The sequence below is a fragment of the Sebastes umbrosus genome, chromosome 12 (assembly GCF_015220745.1).
Source record: "Sebastes umbrosus isolate fSebUmb1 chromosome 12, fSebUmb1.pri, whole genome shotgun sequence".
NCBI classification, from domain to species: Eukaryota; Metazoa; Chordata; class Actinopteri; order Perciformes; family Sebastidae; genus Sebastes; species Sebastes umbrosus.
Genome location: NC_051280.1, coordinates 11749320 through 11770967, shown reverse-complemented (window position 1 = coordinate 11770967; position 21648 = coordinate 11749320). Strand labels below are relative to the sequence as shown.

The window sequence follows — 21648 nt, the reverse complement described above, 5'->3', positions numbered from 1 at the left end:
AAACAGTCCCTTTAACAAAATTGCACAAGTGAAAAATTATACTGCACAGTGAGAATGAAATGAAATTCCACCTGAAAATATCAGGTTATTGTCATTGTTTATGGTGTGTAAGTGTAAGTGGTCTACTGGGAGCAGTGCTGGTTGTGGAGTCGGACAGTTGCAGGAAGGAAGGACCTGCGATAGCGCTCCTTCACACACTTTGGATGGAGCAGCCTGTCGCTGAAGATTTAGTCATATACTATATCTCCTCGATATGGAGGACCACAAGAGTCACAGAAATAGTAATAAAGCATTAAATTGATTAATAACTAATGGTACAATAAAAATAGGCATTCATAAATTTGTTTACAACTCTATATTAATCTATGAATAAATGGACTAAATTACAAAGTAATTAATTATTTGACATTTAAATGGGCGATAAAAAGAAGAATTATACAAATAATTTACAAATTAAATATTAATACAATTACAATTAGTTATTAATCAATTAAATGCTTTACTATTTCTCTGACTCTTGTGGTCCTCCATACTCTATGCTTGTTTGATTGTTGAAGATAAGATTCTTCTTTGTAGATTCATTGTAGACATTTCTGTAATTAAAATACAATTTAAACTGAGATAAATCTGTCCATTCTCTGTGCTCACAATTTAGTTTCTTCATAAATGAAAATATAAATAAAAAATATGTCTTTCTTGAATCTTTTTTTTTCATGTTTCATGTGTGACACAATATGAAAACACATTGTATTGCATATTTTTAGATGAAATATGCTATATAAATACATTTTTATTGTTATTATTTCCCATCAAACCCTGTGTTCCCATCTTGATGTTGTGTTAACACAAGTTTATGTATAATTTAAAGAAAAGACAAAAATATGCTTAAGAGAGAATTTATTATATAAATCATGATATACTAAAATACAACAATAATTTAAAAATATTTTAAAAAATAACTAGTAAATCATTCATGTAACAAAATAAAATGATCCTCTAGTGTTTAAATGCATATGTTGCCGTAGCTGCAAAGACGTCATATTTTATTTGTTAAAAGTCTTTAAGTACACTTGTGAGACGTTTCATTTTCTCTTCCATGATTCTCTTGGTAGTTTCCGTCTCCTCCAGGAGCTGACGCATCTCCTCCTCCACTTCAAATACCTGAAGAAGACACACAAACACATATACAGCTTTTTTATAGTTCAATATTAAGAACTTTTTAGAGACTTTCAAAGTCTTGGTGGGTGAAATGCAAAGAATCAAAATGGACATGATTAACTTGTTGAAACCACAGTTTTACTCATGACATTGTCACGTCTGCATCATAGGTTTGTGCTACTTCCCTACATTCATCATTTTCTAAATGCCTTGGTTTATTTTTTTTTCTCAACTTTATAAAGGACAGCTGGAAGACAATGGTCTGCTGTGTCCAAAATAAAGCTGTTCTCTACCAAACTCGTTTTGTCGACTAATCAACATCCAAAATGTAACATTTTCCCATTATTCACAATTAATTGGTTAGCAATAGAGGCATGTATTCATTTGTAAACACTTTCAAAACTCCTTCTTTTGAGCATGGTGAATGAGGTAAAACACTCGAAAATCACAATACAATATTAAACAGTTAAACTATTAGTATTAGAACACTTCACTATATCTACCACAACACACTAATTCATCCTTGTCCATGTTAGAGTTGAGGGCTAGACTTGGATTTTGTCACATATGAACAAACTGGCACAAAGCATCTGTTCTTTTTGCCTTCCAACTTTGAGGAAAACTATCTTTGTGTGTATATTTTACCTTCTGATTGGCTTGTTCAATCTGTTTCTGCTTCTCATTCGCTAGCCGAAGCAGCTCAGCTTGATGGACGGCCTGGCCAGACTCTAGCTGTCGACGAAATGCATCGTCCACACAGCGTAACTTCTCTACTGCAGCTCTGTATGACAGACAACAACAAGTAATACATAATGTTACATAAGGCACTTGGAGGATGTTGTCCTCACTGCCATGGGTACAATATGCATTTTATAGGGGGGGGCGACCACAGGAGAGAAGCACTGACATAAACATGAACTCATATTTTATTTAACATGACGCCACTCACCGGTTTCTGTCTCAAGGGTACTAATACACCCTGATCACGATTTGACCCCAGACTTCATAATGTAATATGTTTTTTAAAATTATGAGACTTCAGAGTTCTCTAGCTTTTGGGTTTGGGAGAGATGGATATTTAACAAATAGTCCTTACTACCCCAAAAAATGTCAGTGAGAAATACTGTTAAGGCTTTGGATGAAAAGCATTTTATCAGCTTTCTTGATGTAGGAAATTACTTCCCTCTCCTCCAGGATTAGAGCTGTCCTTACTTGTCCCCAGCAGGGGGGACAATAATGTGAGCATATTCTGGTATATATGGAAATACAGGATGAAGAACACAGGATGAAGTTTTTTCTTCTTTCTTGTGACTGATTTTATGGTTTATAGTTTCTGGACAATATTTGTCATTGTTTTGTGTTTTTAATTGATTTCTAAAAATAAATATACATTTGCATAAAGCAGCATATTTGCCCACTCCCGTGTTGATAAGAGTATTAAATACTTGACAAATCTCCCTTTAAGGTACATTTTGAACAGATAAAAAATGTGCAATTAATCGCGATTAATCATGGACAATCATGCAATTAAATATTTGAATCGATTGACAGTCCTAGTTTTAACACTAATAGAGCCACCCCAGCTTAGTATACTGCATATATATCGATCAGCCATAACATTAGAACAGCATGGGCACCCTGACCGGTTTGCGGCTAAGCAGCCCCGTACGCAACAAACTGCTATGCACTGTGTGTTCTGACACCTTTCTATCGGAACCAGCATTAATTTTTTCAGCAATTTCAACTACAGTATCTCTTCTATTGGAGCCTTGGGTCTGACCCTATTGCCGTTCACCGGTTTTCCTTCCTTGGACCACTTTTGGTAGGTCCTGACCACTGCAAACCGGGAACATCCCAAAAGAGCTGCAGTTTTGGAGATGCTCTGACCCAGTCATCTAGCCATCACAATTTGGCAATCGTCAAAGTCGCTCACATCCTTACGCTTGTCCATTTTTTCTGCTTCCAACACAAAGGTCAATGTTCAAAATGTTCACTTGCTCTCTAATATATCCCCCCCACTGCCAGGTACCATTGTAACGAGATAATTAATGTTATTCACTTCACCTGTCAGTGGTCTTAATGTTATGGCTGGTCGGTGTATATGAAAAGTTGTGGCTGGTCGGAAATTCACAAGAGCGAAACTCTGATGTGCGAGTGCAAGTGAATGCAGCAAGAGCTGCTGCTCCGTTTTCTACTGGCCCCGGCAGATTTCTATGAAGCCTCACGGTCCCAGCCGAACGCAACAACTGCTCATAACTTTTTTCCTGCTGAATGTGTGGGTAGGGTTGCCAACATCCACCAGTAGAAATATAGAATGGCTGCAGATGGATAGTGGTGAGTTGTTTTGTTTAGTAATAGAAACTCGTTTTAGTAAAGCTATGACTTAAAATTCATTCAGTGTCCAATTCAGTGTCCGTGGCTGTGCCATTGGAGATTAGACTGATCATTTAATTTAAAACAAGCAAATACAGCTACAAAACCCATCACATTTGGTTATAAGGGCTGTGAAGAATTTTAAAGACACATTTTTGCTCTCATGTGATGTTGTATCATACTTGTGTGCTTCTGTTGCTTTATCTCTTTCTTCCAGCAGCAGGCGTTCCTTGGAGTCAAAGTTCTCCTTCATGCGCTTCACCTGGTTCTCTAGCCGAGTGAGCAGGTCTGCCTTCTCCTGCCACTTCTTACTGGAATCACTGGTAGAAAAAATAGATATGGAGAAATAGAACAAAACGCAACATAATGATGTGAAGAAATGGATTTGATCAGGAAGATGTTTGGGGGAACTGTCTCAGGCAATGAGCTGTAGAGGTCTGTACTCTAAACCACTGGTTGATAACCTGGGGGTCTCGACCCCCACTAGAGGTCGCCAAAGTTTCACGGGGGACGCGAGGCCTTCTTGATTTTAAAGAGTGTAGGACAACTTTAAAAATATAAAAAAATATATACAGTTGGCCTATATCTCAGCATTTCATTCATTTCTCTGAAGAAAACTAAATTAAATTGTTATTTTTAAAGTCTGACACTGAACTAAGTATGTTCCTTAGGAGTATGCTCCTCATAAGTAAGTAAATATTATCAAGTAAGTATTTACTAAAAATTGAAAAAAGATACATAATACAACCAGAGAATTGTATTAAAAGTTCCTAAAAATAACAGAAAAAAATCATCTCTGATGCGATATTCAAAGGAAATCATACAAATTGCTAATTTTACACAAACTTCCTGCAGCTGTTGCGTTCACTATTTGGATTAATTGTACAGTTTATCAGTTGTTCTGTGCTGTTATTGTTATGCATTGAATGTAATATGAAATATCCATGATAGAAAAGGGTCCCTTGAGGAAAAAGGTTGGGAACTACTGTTCAAAGTAATACTTCCAAATGCTTTTTTTCTTGCATGTCTATGTGTGTGTATACTCTGTTTATCTTGTGTGTCTGTGTGTGTTTGTGATGGGACGCTTGCCTGTAAACTCGTTTGATGTCCTCCAGCTCTGCCTCCTTGTCCTCCAGCTGCTGTTTCAGCTCCTCCTTGCGCAGGCTCAGGTGCTCCAGCCGCTCCGTCAGCTCAGCCTGCCGAGCCGTTTCCTCCTCCTGTTGCTGCTGGAACCTCTTCTGGGCCTGGACCGCCTCCTCACGCAGCCTACGGATCTGATCGTCGCGCTCCTGCAGGGCCTGGACAGCAGGAAGGCAGGGGAGAAAGAGAAATGGCTTCAGTGTAAGATTAAAAACAGGAAAAGACATAAACACACATAAACTACTCACATACAATGCTTGTGGTAAAATGCACAAATATGGACGTTGAAGTAGTGGCAGGTTCTGTTGTGATGTACTCTTTTGTTTGTATTGCTTTTAGAACAACACACTGATTTCAATAATCAAAGTATCCCACTACCTCTTTGAGTTTGCGGATGGTCTCTGTCTGGTCATCAATGATTTTGGTTTTGATTTTTAGAGCGTCGTAGTCTCTCTCGTTCTGTTTTTTCTGAGTCTCCAGCTCAGCGCCCAGCACCTCTACCCTGGCCTCCAGGCGTCCACGATCCTGAGCCAAGGACACTCCTTGTAAAGAGAAAGACAGAAAATTGTAAATTGGATCTTGTCTCTCATGAAACTGTACTACTTTAACATCTGTTATTCTCTTGTCTATTTTTATCTACTTGATTTTTCATTTATTTTATTTTTCTTGTTTTAGTGCATTTTAATGCCTTATACAAAGCATTTTTCTGTGTTTTTTTTCTATAGACAGTCTACTGTCTACTGAGTGTGTTTCTCCCAAATAACCACTAGATGACAGGCTTTACTTGATACGGATGAAATAAAACATCAGCTCATACAGCAGGGGTGTCAAGGTAATTTTTGTTCATGGGCCACATACAGCCCAAGTTGATGTCAAGTGGGTCGGTACCAGTAAAACCATTCCACAATAACCTATAAATGACAACACCTCTGCATTTATCCCTTTCTTTTAGTGTAAACAAGTGAAAACTTTCACAATTAATGAACAATCCGTTTACAAAACAGACAATGAACAGCCTGAGATGTCTCACTGATCTTCTCCGTTCTCAGTTGTCTTTGCAAGTTCTTGTATTTTCCACCATAATGAGTCTGATAGTGGCGCCGAATATTATATTCCTTGATCATTGAAAGGTGCTGTGAACACACCAAGCACACTGGCTTCCCATTTACCTCTGTGAAGAAATAGGAACTGGGACATTTATATTAGCAAACCCAACACTCTGTCCACTTCTCTCCTTTTTGTTGTGTCACGTAGTCTGTACGTAAGCACAAGGTATCTATAATGGCGTATCTAGCGTAGGGCCTGCTACTCTTACTAGGACAGCGCCACCCCCGGTGGACAAATAGGAATAACAGTGCATTTCATTCAAAAATTGGTATTAATGAATTCTTTGAAATTTTAAAACTTTGCAAAGTCATCCAGTGGGCTGGATTGAACCCTTTTGCGGGCCGGTTCTGGCCCTCAGGCTGTATGTCTGACTCCCCCGCCAAACAGTATTAAACCAAACAGCGAATGTCTCCTTCATACTGACTCTAAAGTGAGTGACTCACTCTGCCCATGGACTCAAGGGAAGACCTGTACTAGTGTCTGATAATAAACAACTAAAAGTAGTTGTCAAAGTGCACCATGTACTAAATGACTCATTCAAAGTGGACAACATGAGCCCTTCTGGCTGTCTCCCACCTTGCTGAGCGAGCTCCTGGCCCCAGATCCTCCTCTCTGCCCTGAGGCCGTCGATCACCGACTCCTGAGCTGTGAGCTGAGACAACAGTCGCCCCTTGTCTTTCTTGAGCAGCTCAAGCTGCAGGCTGAGACGCCGGTCCTGCTCCACCTCTGCTTCCAAGGAATGCAGACGGCTCTGGCAGAGTGACAGACACATAGAGAGAAAGAGAGTATTAATGATCAACGGCCATCTGTCATGGCTGACAGATGGGAAGGCAGCTGGACCATTCAGTATTCATGATGCCACCTGAAGGCTCAGGCTGAACAATTTTGAGAAGGCGATGACTAATGCCCAGAACTGGTCATCTCTATTGTATCTTATATACAGTGTTGGGAAGTAGCGGCGCTAGTTTAACTACATTTCTCAGAAGCGTGGTGGTAGCAAAGCTGTTTTCAAAATCAATCAATCAATTTTGCTGTGGTCTGAAATAAAACTGCTAAAGATCAATTCAATTCAAGAAGAAGAAAGAGAGAGAGAGAACTACTTTTGCCATCTTGCTGTAGCTTAGTCTGGGGAGGTAGTTTCAGTGTAGTGAAGCTTCATTTAATGTAGAGTAACTGGTAGCTTAGCTCACTACACTTTCCAAGTAGCTTGTCCAACACTGCTTACATGTAATGTGATTTTTCTAATCTAATCTGACAATTTATTCTTAATAATTTAATCAGATCTCTCTCTTTTACTTTATTGTTGTACCTTCAGATCAGTGACAGCATCTCTCTTGGCCTTGATGAGATCAGTGATTCGGTTCTTCTGTTCTTTGACCATGGCGGTGAGCTCCTGCACCAGGGAACCCGATTTCTTCTCCCTCTGCTGGGACTGGTCGAGGGTTGCCTTGAGCCGCGACAGCTCTGCAGTCATCTGATCACAAGCCTCCTTTACCTACAGAAGCAGAGCAAGGATGTGGAAGCGAATGTGAATGAGAGCTGAAATGAGTGACGCACTTTTGTTCGAGCATTACCTGACTCTACAATTTTATCAATCAATGTCACACTCTGACAAAAGGTTTCAGAGTTACGGATTTAAGGAAAGCTATTTTTTTTAAAGGTTTCCATGAGAGAGCGTTTGATGGCAATCTGTATCTGATTCAGACTTTTACAAAGGTCAAAGGTTCGAGGCTTAAAGTAGAAAATTGCGCAGGCGGTAGCAATCAAGACTAGATTACATTTTGTGCTGAATGAATGAATGGAATCTGTGACCATTACGAGAAGATTGATTCAAATCCAATCCCTTTGTACAGCTTTCTTCCTGTGGCAATCACAGGCTACTTGTCCAGAGTCAGACGACCCTAATTCAATCTCAGCTTTCACCATCCAGCTGAAAAAAAACCCATCTAGATTGGGGTCAATTCCAGGTCAATCATTTCACTTTTTACTGGACACAGTAATAATTGATCAGCTGGACTGGACAGAGAATGAAGAGTGAAATTCAGGACAACACTACAGTGATTAAAGGCCATCTGTATGGCGTGCGTTCATCATTTAGCAGACCTCAGAGAAGCGGGCAGCCTCGATGGTTAGCGCCATGCGGAACTCGTCCTCCAGAGCAGCGTACTGTGTCTTGCCCTCTGCCAGTTTCTCTTGCAGCTCCACCCCCCTGTGGCCGTGTCTCTGTTCCACTGATGCAACTTCTCTCGCCACTGCCTCTCGGAAATCTGCCCCGCCAGGCTGCAACCGCAAATCCAGCTGTTTTCTGTAAATCAACACAAACAAGGGCGGTTTGAGGTCTCAACACAAACAGGAGAGCCTGCAAATGGTAATTTGTGGCTCATAACACGAAATTCCAGCTGTATATTTAAAATACATTTAAAAAGATTAAAAATAAATGCAGTAAGTTGAAGACTCAACAAATTGGAACGGGTTCCAATTAAGAGTTTAAATGATAAATGTTACTAATGTCACAAAATTTTGCACAGAAATATGCGTATCACTGTTTTCCAACTGAGCCCACTTCAAACCGGTCAGAAGAGCAAAGACAAAAACACAAATACAGAAACCTTTCATGTGAAATAACCAAAACTACTTTGGCAGAAAGTGATGCACCCATGCTCTTGTAGGAAGAAGTTGAGAAAATAGATTTTCAGCCTTTAAAAAGGGGATAACGTTGAAATGAAGCAACACTTCTTCCAGTGATCCAGAATAAAACTCTCCAGGTGTACCTGTGTTCTTGTTCCCTGGATGCCAGCAGTTCATGCAGCTGCTGCAGTTTGTCTTTGTGCTGACGCACTGAGGCTCTCTGGATGTCCGACTCTCTCCTCAGAGCTGCGGCCTTGTTCTCCAGCTCCTGGTGCCGCTTCATCTGAGGAAGGTCAGCACACATTTTATACCGTGTTTTATCACATACTGTCAGAGCGGAATGAGCCCTCTCTGATGAATCCTTTCAGCTGGCTGCATTTATTCACTGAACTACTAAGCTGGTTTAATCAGAAATTACAGTGACATACGGAGTTAACTCTCTGAGACCGACTTTACTGTCTTTCAGAGGCTGTAGCAGGTTCAGTTTTAGACTAGAGTAAAGCTGATATGAAACTATAAAACCTAAGGAATCCATTGGTACCAACCATGTCATGCTAGCTTGTTGGGAAGGAGGCTAAATAACGCTCCTAAATTTTAATGGAAAAACTGGCATGGTTATTTTCAAAAGGGTCGCTTGAGCTCTGAACTCAAGATATGTGAATGAAAATGGGTTCTATGGGTACCCACGAGTCTCCCCTTTACCGACATGCCCACTTTATGATAATTATATGCAGTTTGGGGCAAAGCATGCAGTTTTTTGAATGCAGTATGAATGTGTTATTTTCACTTATTCTAAAAATGTTGTATTTGAATATTTCTGCATACTGGGGTCCCTAAACAGTCTTGGAATTACATAAATTGGTAAACTGTAACTGTAAAGCTGAGAATCTTGTGGATCCAATGAGCTCAATTGTATTCATGTGTGATGATGTTAGTCACCATAGTAACCATTTCATTGTATTGAGACCATTTTTATTTTTTAACTTGACCTCACTGTATATAATGACCTGTGGTGACCTCTAGGATAATAACAGCCTCATGAAACTTTACAGCCACAAACTACAGACCTACAGAGACCTACTGTATGGCATTCAGAGGATGGATGGTTTTCCTAGGTAGATTAACAAAAAGGGGGTTTCTGAGCAGTTTCCAGAACAGAAGTGCTCGCCATCCAATCGCAGAGAAATGCTATTCTTGCAGAAAAAGTCAAAAGTGTTTGATACCAAATCCCAGCATGGCTTTTTCTATGGTGTTCCTCAAGGTCTTGGTGACTTAATGTGGTATTGTGGAGGGATTATTGATAATTTTTATCAATTATCGAGTGAAAAAAAAAGGTTAAATTTAGCACCAAATCGGTATAACAAATGGTATCAACCCAAAAAGTGCTGCAACAACTTATGATACATAATAGAGCTTATACATTTTTACAGTTTATTTTAAATAATTAAATAAATAATTCATTCATTCATGTGTATTTCTGATTTATGACTAGAACAACTTGACACACAGCACCTCAAATTAATCTTCAGGTTCCCAGCTTTCAGATGATGTACACCACTTCTATGTGACATCTACTGTTGACCTGCTAGCTCGCCCTAAAGACCCTCTTTCCCCCCCTAAAAAAGACAAAAACGGTTCTATTGTGGGTCTCGTAGGGTTTAAATGTTCAGTGGTAGGTAACAGAAACAGCATGATATTTTTGGATGACTCAAAATAAACTTTCTCTGACTTCCTGACTGAATGTACACTATTTTTTGGTGATACAAGAGTTCTCGGATAAAGCAACTACTGTACCTCCTCAGCCTGCTGGCGAGCCCTGAGTGCCTCTCCATGGGAGATGCCTTCCTCCAGTCTGCGCAGTGCAGTCTTGTGTTGTTCCTCACTGCTGCGGGCCTGTTCCAGCTGCTGGGTTAGGGACTGACGCCTCCCCTCCAGCTCCTCAACACGAGTCTGCAGTTCAGAGCGCCCCGATCGCTCCTTCAGCAACATTTCTTTCAGCCTGTATGGAGAGAAAACATGATAAGAGCAGCAGGAGTACTGTAACACCCGGAATTTCTACTGTGTTTGGAAATTGATATCGGCAACCACTACCAATTCTGTGATGCCCTTGATCGTCCCCTGTGTTTTATCGCCCGCTGTTAAAAATGTGATAGCCTGTGAAATTGAAGAAATCTGACATAGTCAAATCTTATCTTAAGGGAGAGAAAATGGGAATTGTTTGGAGCTTGGAGAATTCAGGGAACAAAGTACAACCTACGAAAACTGTACGACCACCTACAGCCGCTCCCTCTTTAAATTAGCCACAATGAGTCATTTCACTGTAATCTGTCTCCTGATGAGCGAGGGAGTCAACAGTAGCAGCCGTGTTCAGTGTCATTACGAAGTGACAGTTAAGATTGATTCATGCAATACAGCGGACATATGCTCGTCACCAGGCTTCTAATTACAACCATAATGCAGATTTATCCAAGCCGGGTGTGATGCAAGCAAGAACAGTGCACAAAACAGTTATACCTCACTCTATCACAGCCAAATGGTCTCACATATCGGAATATGCAGTGCCTAGGTTAATGATCTTTATACTAAGTAGCTTTATTATCGCAGGCATACTTTAAGGTTTTGGAGTAATGGGAGCCAAAACGTGTGCTTGATTCCATGAGAGGCTATAGGACAATGACAGTGAGGATTTTTAATGGTGGGATGGTTACTCATTGTTCAACAATGAGACAGGCAGCGCGCCCTGGTCTCAGGAGAGCCAATACAAAAGATGAAGAGGGCTGAAATAGATGAGAATCCATTAGGCAGTTGACAACTCAAATCCACAGAGGACAAGTTCAATTATCCCTCTTCATCATGATATCTGCTTTAGAGCTACGGAACCGATTCATGTGGAAGTTTGTGTGCAAACGTGTGAATCTGTGTGTTAAGCCAGTTTTCCTCTAACCTGTCGGTGGTGTGCAGGGCCATGCTCTGCAGGTCTTTTTCCTCGCTGACTTTTGTCTGCATGCACTTTAGATCCTCTGTTAGTTTCCTCACAGCCTGCTCAGCCTTCCAACGCCTCTCCCTCTCCTGGTCACGCTCCTCCACAATAGTCTGACACAAAAACACAAACACTAAGAGACGAACAATCAAACAACTCTGATTGTTTTTGAAGGGTTTTGTAAAAAGTATCAGTAAGTTCTTATAAAGAATATTGATAGGAATAAAGGAGACATCCACTGATTTTATACAGCAAAGTCTGCTTACATGTCTTGGAGAGTACTACTGCATGTATTTAAAATAGGACTGTCAATCGATTAAAATATTTAATCACACATTGTTTATCTGTTCAAAATCTACTTCAAAGGGAGATTTGTCAAGTATTTAATACTCTTATCAACGTGGGAGTGGGCAAATATGCTGCTTTATGCAAATGTATGTATATGTTTATTATTGGAAATCAATTAACAACACAAAATAATGACAAATATTGTCCAGAAACCCTCACAGGTACCTTCATTTTTATCTATTTCTATCCAAGCCTTCCAGTGACCCTCAAGTTACAAACACTGTAGTATCATGTCTATAATTTCTGTTCTCATGAGGTCCAATTTAAACTCCAAACTAAATTGCATTTTGGAGATATGAAACACAAAACAATGACAAATATTGTCCAGAAACCCTCACAGGTACTGCATTTAGCATAAAAAAAAAAATGCTAAACTCATAATAAGGCAAACTGCAGCCCAACAGGCAACAACAGCTGTCAGTGTGTCAGTGTGCTGACTTGACTATGACTTGCCCCCAAACTGCATGTGATTATCATAAAGTGGGCGTGTCTCTAAAGGGGAGACTCGTGGGTACCCATAGAAACCATTTTCATTTGCATACCTTGAGGTCAGAGGTCAAGGGACCCCTTTGAAAATGGCCATGCAAGTTTTTCCTCACCAAGATTTAGCACAATTTTGGAGCGTTATTCAACCTCCTTCGCGACAAGCTAGTATGACATGGTTGGTACCAATGGATTTCTTAGGTTTTCTGGTTTTATATGATACCAGTATCTTCACTCTCTGAGCCCGCTACAACCTATAAATCACAAGTTGCGTTAACGCGTTAACTCTGACAGCCCTGATTTATATATGTATCTAAATACGTATTCATGTCCTATTTTATTTTGTTCATATTTATAGCTTACATTGTATGGAATTGGCTATACAAATAAATTTGACTTGACTTGACAGGGACATAGTTTGGTTATTGACTTGAGTTTTCTCAGAAAGGGCAAAAAGTCGAATGAAAAATATTGATGTTGTTATTTTGTTATTATCTTTGTTCTGTGGGTATCCATTATTCTGTTCCTGTAAGTGAATGTTGTTTTGTAAAATAAAAATAAACACAAACAAAAGTATGCTTTCGCAGAGATATGAGTCCAGACACCCTGAGGCTGTCTACTCTCCTCTTGTACGTAAACATAACCTTTTCCATATTGCATTCATTCAATAAAAATAGAAGCTGCTGTTCAGACTGCAGGTGACCTATCCATGCCGTACCCTGTAGGTTTCCTCCTCCTCAGTGCATTTGCTTTTCACATCGCCTGAGGTCTTAGCAGCTCCCACAGGTCCTCTCCTTATTGGCCCCGCTGAGGCTGTGCCCCCTGAGCCGCCAGCCTTCCTCCTGGGGCCCTCAGCACACTTTGAACTCCTCTGTTTATGATTCTCCTGATCGCTGCACATAAAGCAAATCACAGGTATTGAACAAGCTGTAAAATTGATTATAAACATCCTTCAAGCCAAAGTCTGGCTGGATAAAGGTCAAAGCAGACAACTTTCATAGGCAGGTAAAGTTTGAACAACTTTGAATTGAATTTGGAGCTAATATTTCACCTTGCCTTTGATGAGGACAGTAGGGAGCTTACTTAAGTTAAATTACTGAATCCTGAACACGTGTCATCAGTGGCTGATGAAGCAAGATGAGGGGGTAGACCACAGAAGCGCGGTCGTTAATCATGGGACTGAGATGACAGTCGTAATTTCTAACAGAGAGGAGGAAAGTTTACCACATCGCTCATAGAAGAAAATGTATCACCGCTTTCCAGCTGAGAGGTAAAAAAGGATTTCCTTCCTCATCAAGATACCTGCTGATATTAGGTTGATGCATGCTGACCAAAATGGAAATATTCATTGCTGCATGTTTTGTTTTGATTGTTTTGAATACAGACTTAGACTGTGGCTGCTCCCAATTATTCGACTATTTGGTTATTCTTTCGTTGGGGTTTTCAATTTTTGGATTCGGATAATCGTTTTTTGTAATATGATTATTTAATCCTCTCGTGATTACTAACATGCATAAAACACACCAAACCTTTTTAAATAACAAATTAAAAAATTCAAGCAACAATACTGTAGAATAACAGAATCCTTGAAAATTAATGCCTTTAATTAAACCTAAAGACACATGCTACAGCGTTATGCCGTCCATCATGGAGACGAACCAAGCCAGAGCCCTCATCGCTGATGTCGGAGTGCAACCCATGCGAGGCTCGGCCGAAAGGACTGAGAGGAAGCCGCCGCAGGCTGCATTATGCACAGGCTTGCAGCTGCCGGAGAGGCAGTGTGCGGAGACAGCAGGCTCAAAACGTCGGTGTTTAGGGGGAGAGGGCCTCGCAGCGTGACTTTGAGGTACGTGTGCTCTCAAACACACAAAGGGGTGAGGAGAGGAGATGCTGAGCGTGAACAAAGGTGTGTGTGTGTGTGTACGCCGTCCACATGAGGTGTAAAAACAACGCTTGTGGACTCATCATGACACAATTTTGCTCAAAAAACATGTGTGGGGGAAGCCTGTGAGTGTATGACAGAAGAATTGTGCAGCTCTAATGACATGAGTCTGTGCTGCCAACTAACCGAGAGATTAAATCGCTTCTACAGTTACAGCGGTCCCCCACGCGCAGCAGGTTGAGTCCCCGAAGCTTTGATTGTTCACTGTTGATGGCTATCGAAACTCCGGAGGAAAAAATGGTATTCGGGACAGCCCTATCAATTACACCATCATAAACACTTCTGTGTCAGCAACGTGTGTATGAATTGGATTGTCTTTACTCAAAGGTACACTCCCTGATTTTGTTTTAGTGTCCAGTAGAGCTTAAAATGTCTTCAAACAGTTTTGATTAACATTGAGTTTGGAGGAATTTTGGGCTTTGTGTGGGTGGAGTTAGCTACGATAACAAAATCAGAGAGAACACGCGTAAACATGACGGCAAAACAAATTATTTTCATTACAGAGTAGTGAAACTGAACTGAAACAGCTTGCAAATGTTGTGCAGAGAAATGCAGGTACAGAATCACCTGTCTGATCTCCGGGCTTTGGTCTCCTTGGAGGTCTTCCTTGATGTTATGCTGTTACGATGTTTGGGGATCCTGCTGCGCCTCCTGTTTTCCTTCCCACTGTCACACTCGCTCTCTGACGTGCGGTCGATGTCCCTCTTGGCTTTCCGTACCGTCGCCACAGAATGAGTAGAGCCACTGGGATTGTCATCGACAGGGGCCTGGGTACACATTGCAGAAATACTCAGAACATGTGACAGGAAAAAATATATATAATTTGATTCAGAATAGATGCATCCTTAGTTTTTATCTAAATATAATCCATCAATATGTTTATCTCTTCACCTACTCTCACAAATACTTCTTCATCATTGACTTAATGGCTTTCAGCAGTGTTTAATAAGCACCTTCTGGATGAGCTGGGACACCTGGTGCTCCAGTTTCCTGATGCGTTGTTCATTAACTGGGTCTGCTGGATTGGCCACAGTAGAGCGAACCTGCGCAACTGAATCTGGGACTGCTTCGGAGGCAATCCGCTGACGAAACTGGGTCAACAACTCATCGATGCGGGGTGTGGCGAGAGTGACTTCTTCTCTAACCTGCAATGGAAACTGAAATTAGCTTTTTTTTTTTTCTCATTTTGCTGTGTTACACTGGAGCTCGTTATGCTAAAGAGAAAAACAGATGGATTTTGCCATCTGGTGCAGTGAATGTGTAAACAACTTATTGGTGAGAGACCACACTCCCTACCTTTCACTATTCTGGTATAAATCCACTAATATACCAGCAATTCAGTGACCACTGGGAATCTGATATTTACAAGAATTACTTAGGCTACAGGGTGACGCAGTGGTTCAATGACCAGCACCATCACAGCAAAGTGGTCCCAATTAATTCTTCCAAACGCTTTCAGTGATGCAACCTTTTCTGTTAGTATTTTGGGAAAGTGAGAGGACAGGCTCTGCAGTAGAAAAATCACACTTTTTCCTGCATGTTTGTATGAATTCTCCAAATACGAATATACAGATGTGTAATTAAAATCAAATATGGATACAAAATGTCACATCCAAATTTCTTTAGTTACCTATCTGAGGTCATCTCAATGCAAAATGTTGATATTTGAATATTTTTGCATAAGGAAGCTTCTTAAGTATTCAAAAGCGGTACTGTATTGTTTTAAAGTAAATCTTCTATCTTGCATTCCTCTCATGTCTTATTCTATTGTGCTACATATGAACGTTGTAAATTAATTGTGAGTGTTCTTCTGTTACTGTGTGTTGACACTTATATGTGCCATGTTGGCCAGGTGTCTCTTGTCAATTATGACATTATACGTTCAGTTATTTCTTTATAGCAGACCGCTGCTATGGACACAGTTCTGATCTCCGTACACAGCAAGAGGACCATTTTTTTAGCGGAAGCAATACAATGATTTTAAAATCAATAAAATATTTTTAAAATCAAATCAAATATTTTTTTAATCAATACTTTGTGTCAAATTATTGATTTCTTAAGTAAGTCGCTATGTAATAAGTGGGATAATGTACAGGGAGCTGGTCATTATTGCGAAATCAAGTTTAATTTCACAATAATGACTGGTTCGCTGTACATTATCACCTATATATAATGGTATAAATATTAGGTTAACAATGGAGATATGGCATCTAAAATTACCGCTTCATTGTGACTAGTATCTGAGGACAGCAGGAGGTCCACATAGTCCTCCAGCCCGGGTATATCACAGGGACTCCCCAGACCTAGATGTGATGGGTTTCCCAGGCGGTCCAGACCATCCAGAGCAGAAATCTGTGGCAACGACTGCATAACAATCTCCCTGTAACCTGCAACAAGACAGACACACATACATTAGAAAAACCTGACCAGGCTAATGCTGTGACACCATCCACGAACACCATTATCCAGTATTGTTACATTAGTGGTATATGGCTTGGCTAAAACATCAGGTATTATGTTGCACAAAATCAAATAATCTATATCTAAATGAATTACCTCTCCTCTGCATGTGCCATCCTCATATGTGCACTATTGATGCGGCTCACTTAATGAGAACTGAACACTATAAGTGTACCTTTGCATATTGACAGCGAAGGTTGCAAGAATGCTTTAAGTGTGCCCTCGTGGATTTAAACATGTGCTTTCAACAGCTACTGCTGTGAATTAATCATGAACTGGAAGGTATGGATAATAATAGGTGCACAGCATCACTTAAAGAAAACACTGGAAAGATTTTTATATTCATATAACTGCAGTCAATCCAATTATGATAAGATAAATACACATATACCAGTCATTACTATCAGTAGCTGTCAATTTGACTACCACTGTGCTTTAATTACAGACAATAGAAGGGGAGAGTTATGAGTCAGTGATTCTTCAAAATCTAACAATTATTCTCTGGATTAGTGACAGATGCATCAAAAACAACAGAGAGAGACGATATATAGCACATACTGATGATGTCTGTTATTACACTTTTTAAATGTGCAACATCTAAAATCTTTCCTATATACACAGTTGTCAGTTTATTCGTTACACCTCTCTATAAATTCTACCTTCATGATGGTTATAGTGTTCAAACTGTTTCAGAGAGAGTTGATTCTGGAGGCTATGGTTTGTGGTGCTGTTGAATTGAGAGGTGTTTTTAATGTTTAGTCTGACCTCATTGATAGAAATGTGGTGGACAGAATAGCACAATATAAAGCCGACTAAAGGACCATAAAGTTGAATCAGAACGTCGTCGAATTTATTAGCGCACAGTGGACTGGAGGAGATGATGATTAAATTAGCATCCCTATGTATTGAACCGAGAATCGATTTTGAATGGAATTGTGACCCCAAGGATCGAAATCGACTGAAATACCGAAAGATTCACACTCCCAATTATTAGGTATGGTTTTATGCAATGTTAATCTTAAGCTATTACATTCTTTTGGCAGATGTTTTTGTTCAGAACTAAATGTCTTCAAAAATTGGAAATATATCCCTCCCAAACAAACAACTACAAGCTTGTTCAGTGCTGTTTTTTTATTTTATTTTCAGAAATGGGGGTGAGTAAAATACATCAAATGGAACGGTTGACTTATTCTTTGAGGATCCAAAAAGGCAAATTCTATCAAATTTTGTATAAATGGATCAAATTTATAACCCCAGTGCAAGCAGACTTTGTATGACTATCACTTAAGTATTATGTTCCTTTTCTCTTCTTGATGGTAATAGTAGAAATGTAAGCTCCCTTTGTTCTTACGTACTTGTACACTCTGTGATATTGCCTTTTCTAAATTAAAAAGAAAGAAAGAAAAGTGCTAGGGTGTTGAGGTGCAGTCTAAAAAGGTGGGTTTTCAGCCTGCCTTAGAAAATTAAGACTGGATTCATTTAGATTCATTTTAATTTATATTAATTTATAGTCATAGTATATAGATGAATGTGACACTCTAAACAGTCTCTGCACTAGAAATTATAATTTAACCTCTTCTAACTGAACCATGTTGAGATTGTTTTTTTTGCATATCAGCTAACATGTGGATCATTCCTGTTATGCAGCAATATTTCTGTCCCCATGAATTACTTCTTCATATTTTCTTTAAAATTTGTCAAATATTTATAACAAATGGTATATATATATTAATATATATATATAATATATATATATATATATATTAATATATATTATATATATATATATATTATATTATAATAGGAAGAACTATAGTTATTTCTTTTACCATTTTCATCATTGACTGTGTGTCCCTGAAGTAATTTTCCACCTTGTTAGTTAGCAGTTTCTTGCCCTCCAAAAAAAAAGAGACTACAATTCCATTGAGACCATTTTCCGGAAGTTACATTTTAAGTAAAGTAGGGTGAGCATAAACTTTCACTCTTGTCTTTTTGATACTGATAGAGTATATCTCTGAAAGGCCAATATTCCCAGGTAATATAACAGTCCTTTTCATGTCTTACCTGGTGACCTACACACAGCGTTGTCTCTGCCATCCTGGCTCAAAGTGATCTCTCTTAAACTCTGCAATCCCAGCAGGCACTGCAGGAGGTGATCGATGTTGTCCAGGTGGTTGCTATGGAGACTGAGGTGCTTCAGCTTGTATCCCGTGCCGTGAAGATACAACAAGCCTAACGATGAGGACATTAAGAATCAATAGCATTGACACGTCAATCACTTGTTGGTGTTTTTATTTGAGTGTAGAAGAAGAAAAGTTTGTTCAGTTGGTGTTCAACTCACCAGTGAGGTTGTTTATCTGATTGTAGGACAAGTTTAATCTCGTTAGGTTCACGAGGCCGTTCAGTCCTGATGTAAAGGGAGGGGACATTAACAACTGAGTGATTTCACAGCTCAGTCGGTAATGAAGAATTATTACTTGGAGAACACCCACATAGCTGAAACATTTATCGTCAGAGTAAAACGTTGACAAATGACTCACCTTCAACCTTAGTGATCAAGTTGCAGGATAAATTTAAAGTCCTGAGGTAAGTGAGGGAACTTAGACCCTCAATCTTAGAAATACAATTGGAGGAAAGGTCTAAGTGCCGCAGGTGCCACGCTGAGGTCAGGCCCTCGATCCCTGGGATGTGATTGCAGTGCAGATTGAGTGATGTTACAGTGGGACTCAGGGGGACATCTAGCAAACTAGACAGAGAGCAACAAAGTGAAACAACAGATTCACCATGGAAGAAAAAAAAAAACTTTTGTTTCATTCCCCGACCTAGTATGGTTACTCAATTAAATTGAAGTTTTGAAATGCTAATAGTTAGTATTTCGCTTCATTTTTTATACTAGTTTAAACCTATACTTAGATTTTACACACAAACATGTGATGGTCATATAAAAGGTGATGCATTGCTATTGATTAAAATACCCAACAGTATATAAAACAGATAACGTTAAAATTAGCTTAGTCAGTTAGGTTAAAATGCTGTTTACACATTACTGTATTAATTATTAATAATAATAATAATCCAATAATATAACTAACATATTAAAGTATGACAGATAGGAGCCATTCTGCTGCATGATGGGTAACTGGAAGCTACTTTCTGTATTTTAAGTAAATGTTGCTGATAATACTTCTGCACTTTTACTAACTAATAATTTAAGAAGGAATGATTTCAACGTTTACTACACTTCAGGACACAAGTTTTCAGTATAATACTGAACAAAGCTGAAAGAAGACAGAAAGAGAATAGCTGTGATTAGTTAGTTAACGTTACCTTGTTATGTTCTGGTCGATGAGACTCAGCTCCTTGTCTCCCATAGCGACGGCCTTAACGACGGCCTTAACGACGGCATGCAGCCAGCGTTAACCGTCATTTACCACCTTACTACTGTTTCTGACTATGTAACTGTGAAGCATCTAGTCTGCAAGCGGATAAAACTGCTGTCATATTAGGCTGAATGTGCAGACAACTCGCCAACACATCTCGAACATCTGTAGCTAGTTAGTTAGCTAAGTTAAGCTAGCAGCCTAGCAAAAGTTCACTAGCGGTCGAGTTTAGGAGGCAAACTGTTTACAAAAGCACAGTTACAAAAAGCTGGAACCGCCAACAAGTGTTGTGTTGTATTTCCTAACAGCCCAAAGGAGCACTTGAGTTGGTTAAAACACGTGTTGTTGTTGTTGTTTTGAGCCTTTCTTCTTCTGTCGAGTTGAAATAGCCGCTTCTGGCATCGCACTTCCGGTTTACATGACGTAGTTAACGGTAACATCCGGGGAATCTGAAAGGCCTGTGGAAATAAATTAATAAATCATTGTAATAAATAAATAAATAAAAAGTTGGTAATTAAACAGGACATATAAAATTAACAGTTATTTTATTTTCTATTCATGTTGATCTGTGTATTCTTTTGTTTTTGGCTGTGTTTACCTTGATTTGACAGAGGAGAAAAAAGAAAAGAAAATTGCATAAATAAATGTATAAATAAATACAAGAAAAAATGAATAAATAAATAAAAGAAAAGTACATAAATAAATGTATAAATAAATACAAGAAAAAATGAATAATTAAATAAAAGAAAATTACATAAATAAATGTATAAATAAATACAAGAATAAACAAATAAATACAGAAATAAATAAACGGAAAAATAAATATACAAAAATAAATAAATGCTGAAATATATATGGAAATAAATTAATAAATATTGTAATAAATAAATAAAGGTTGATAATTAAACACGACATATAAAATTAACAGTTATTTTATATTCTTGTTGATCCGTGTATTCTTTTCTTTTTGGCTGTGTTTACCTTGATTTGACAGAGGATCCGAACCACTATGACAAACCTTGGTACTGTACATGGGGCGCCTGCTCTACCAGGTGGTAACTGAGCATCCTATCCTCACGTTAATTTTGGTGCTGATGCTGCTGAAACGAATAAAGAAAGAAAGAAAAAAGAAAAGAAAATTGCATGAATAAATGTATAAATAAATACAAGAATAAATTAATAAAAGACAATTGCATTAATAAATGTATAAATAAATTCAAGAATAAACTAATACATACAGAAATAAATAAATGGAAAAATAAATATATAAAAATAAATAAATGCTGAAATATATATGGAAATAAATGAATCAATATTGGAATAAATAAATAACTATTTGAACTATTTGTATTTTAAAATTGTTCAACCTAAATACTTCAGACCTGTTTCATAGTGATAAACAGAAACACAATGTTAATACCACTTAATACTTTTAAACAGAGGGTCATTTTATTCAAATTTCATTTATTTTATTTTATTAATTTATTTGACAGGGACAATACATGTAGGCCTTGTTACACTTAATAAAAGTGCAACCAATGCAATGTATAGGACTTCTAGCACATGGCTAATTTGTAGACTTTGCCCCTGGTTAGGTTTTTAAGAAAAAATACATAATTCCACATCATACATCATTCATCATTCATTCA

General features: G+C 38.7%; 1 protein-coding gene across 2 annotated transcripts; it reads right to left on the bottom strand.

Annotated features, from left to right (window-relative positions):
* Window positions 1–877: 877 nt before the first annotated feature.
* Window positions 878–20424, bottom strand: lrrcc1 (leucine rich repeat and coiled-coil centrosomal protein 1). Of its 2 annotated transcripts, XM_037788662.1 has the most exons (19): window positions 19947–20423; window positions 19160–19365; window positions 18961–19026; window positions 18684–18851; window positions 16380–16546; window positions 15113–15304; window positions 14727–14926; window positions 12936–13110; window positions 11351–11499; window positions 10201–10405; window positions 8550–8689; window positions 7882–8083; window positions 7088–7273; window positions 6355–6529; window positions 5050–5213; window positions 4621–4829; window positions 3714–3851; window positions 1804–1939; window positions 879–1161 (listed from the first exon to the last, which is right to left on the bottom strand). In XM_037788662.1, the coding sequence occupies exons 1-19, from the start codon at window positions 19988–19990 to the stop codon at window positions 1051–1053; spliced, it is 3033 nt and encodes a 1010-aa protein (XP_037644590.1). In that variant the 5' UTR covers window positions 19991–20423; the 3' UTR covers window positions 879–1050. The 2 variants fall into 2 exon arrangements, with proteins under 2 accessions (XP_037644591.1, XP_037644590.1); XM_037788663.1 differs by lacking the exon at window positions 15113–15304 and having other exon boundaries at window positions 878–1161; window positions 19947–20424.
* Between the last annotated feature and the right edge of the window lie 1224 nt (window positions 20425–21648).

Coding starts and splice junctions, on each gene's coding strand:
- lrrcc1 (XM_037788662.1), bottom strand. CDS start 19,990: ATGGGAGACAAGGAGCTGAGTCTCATCGACCAGAACATAACAAG. Junction 16,547..18,683: donor CGCTGTGTGTAGGTCACCAG/GTAAGACATGAA, acceptor GTCTTGTTGCAG/GTTACAGGGAGATTGTTATG. Junction 13,111..14,726: donor AAAGCCCGGAGATCAGACAG/GTGATTCTGTAC, acceptor CTTTATGTGCAG/CGATCAGGAGAATCATAAAC.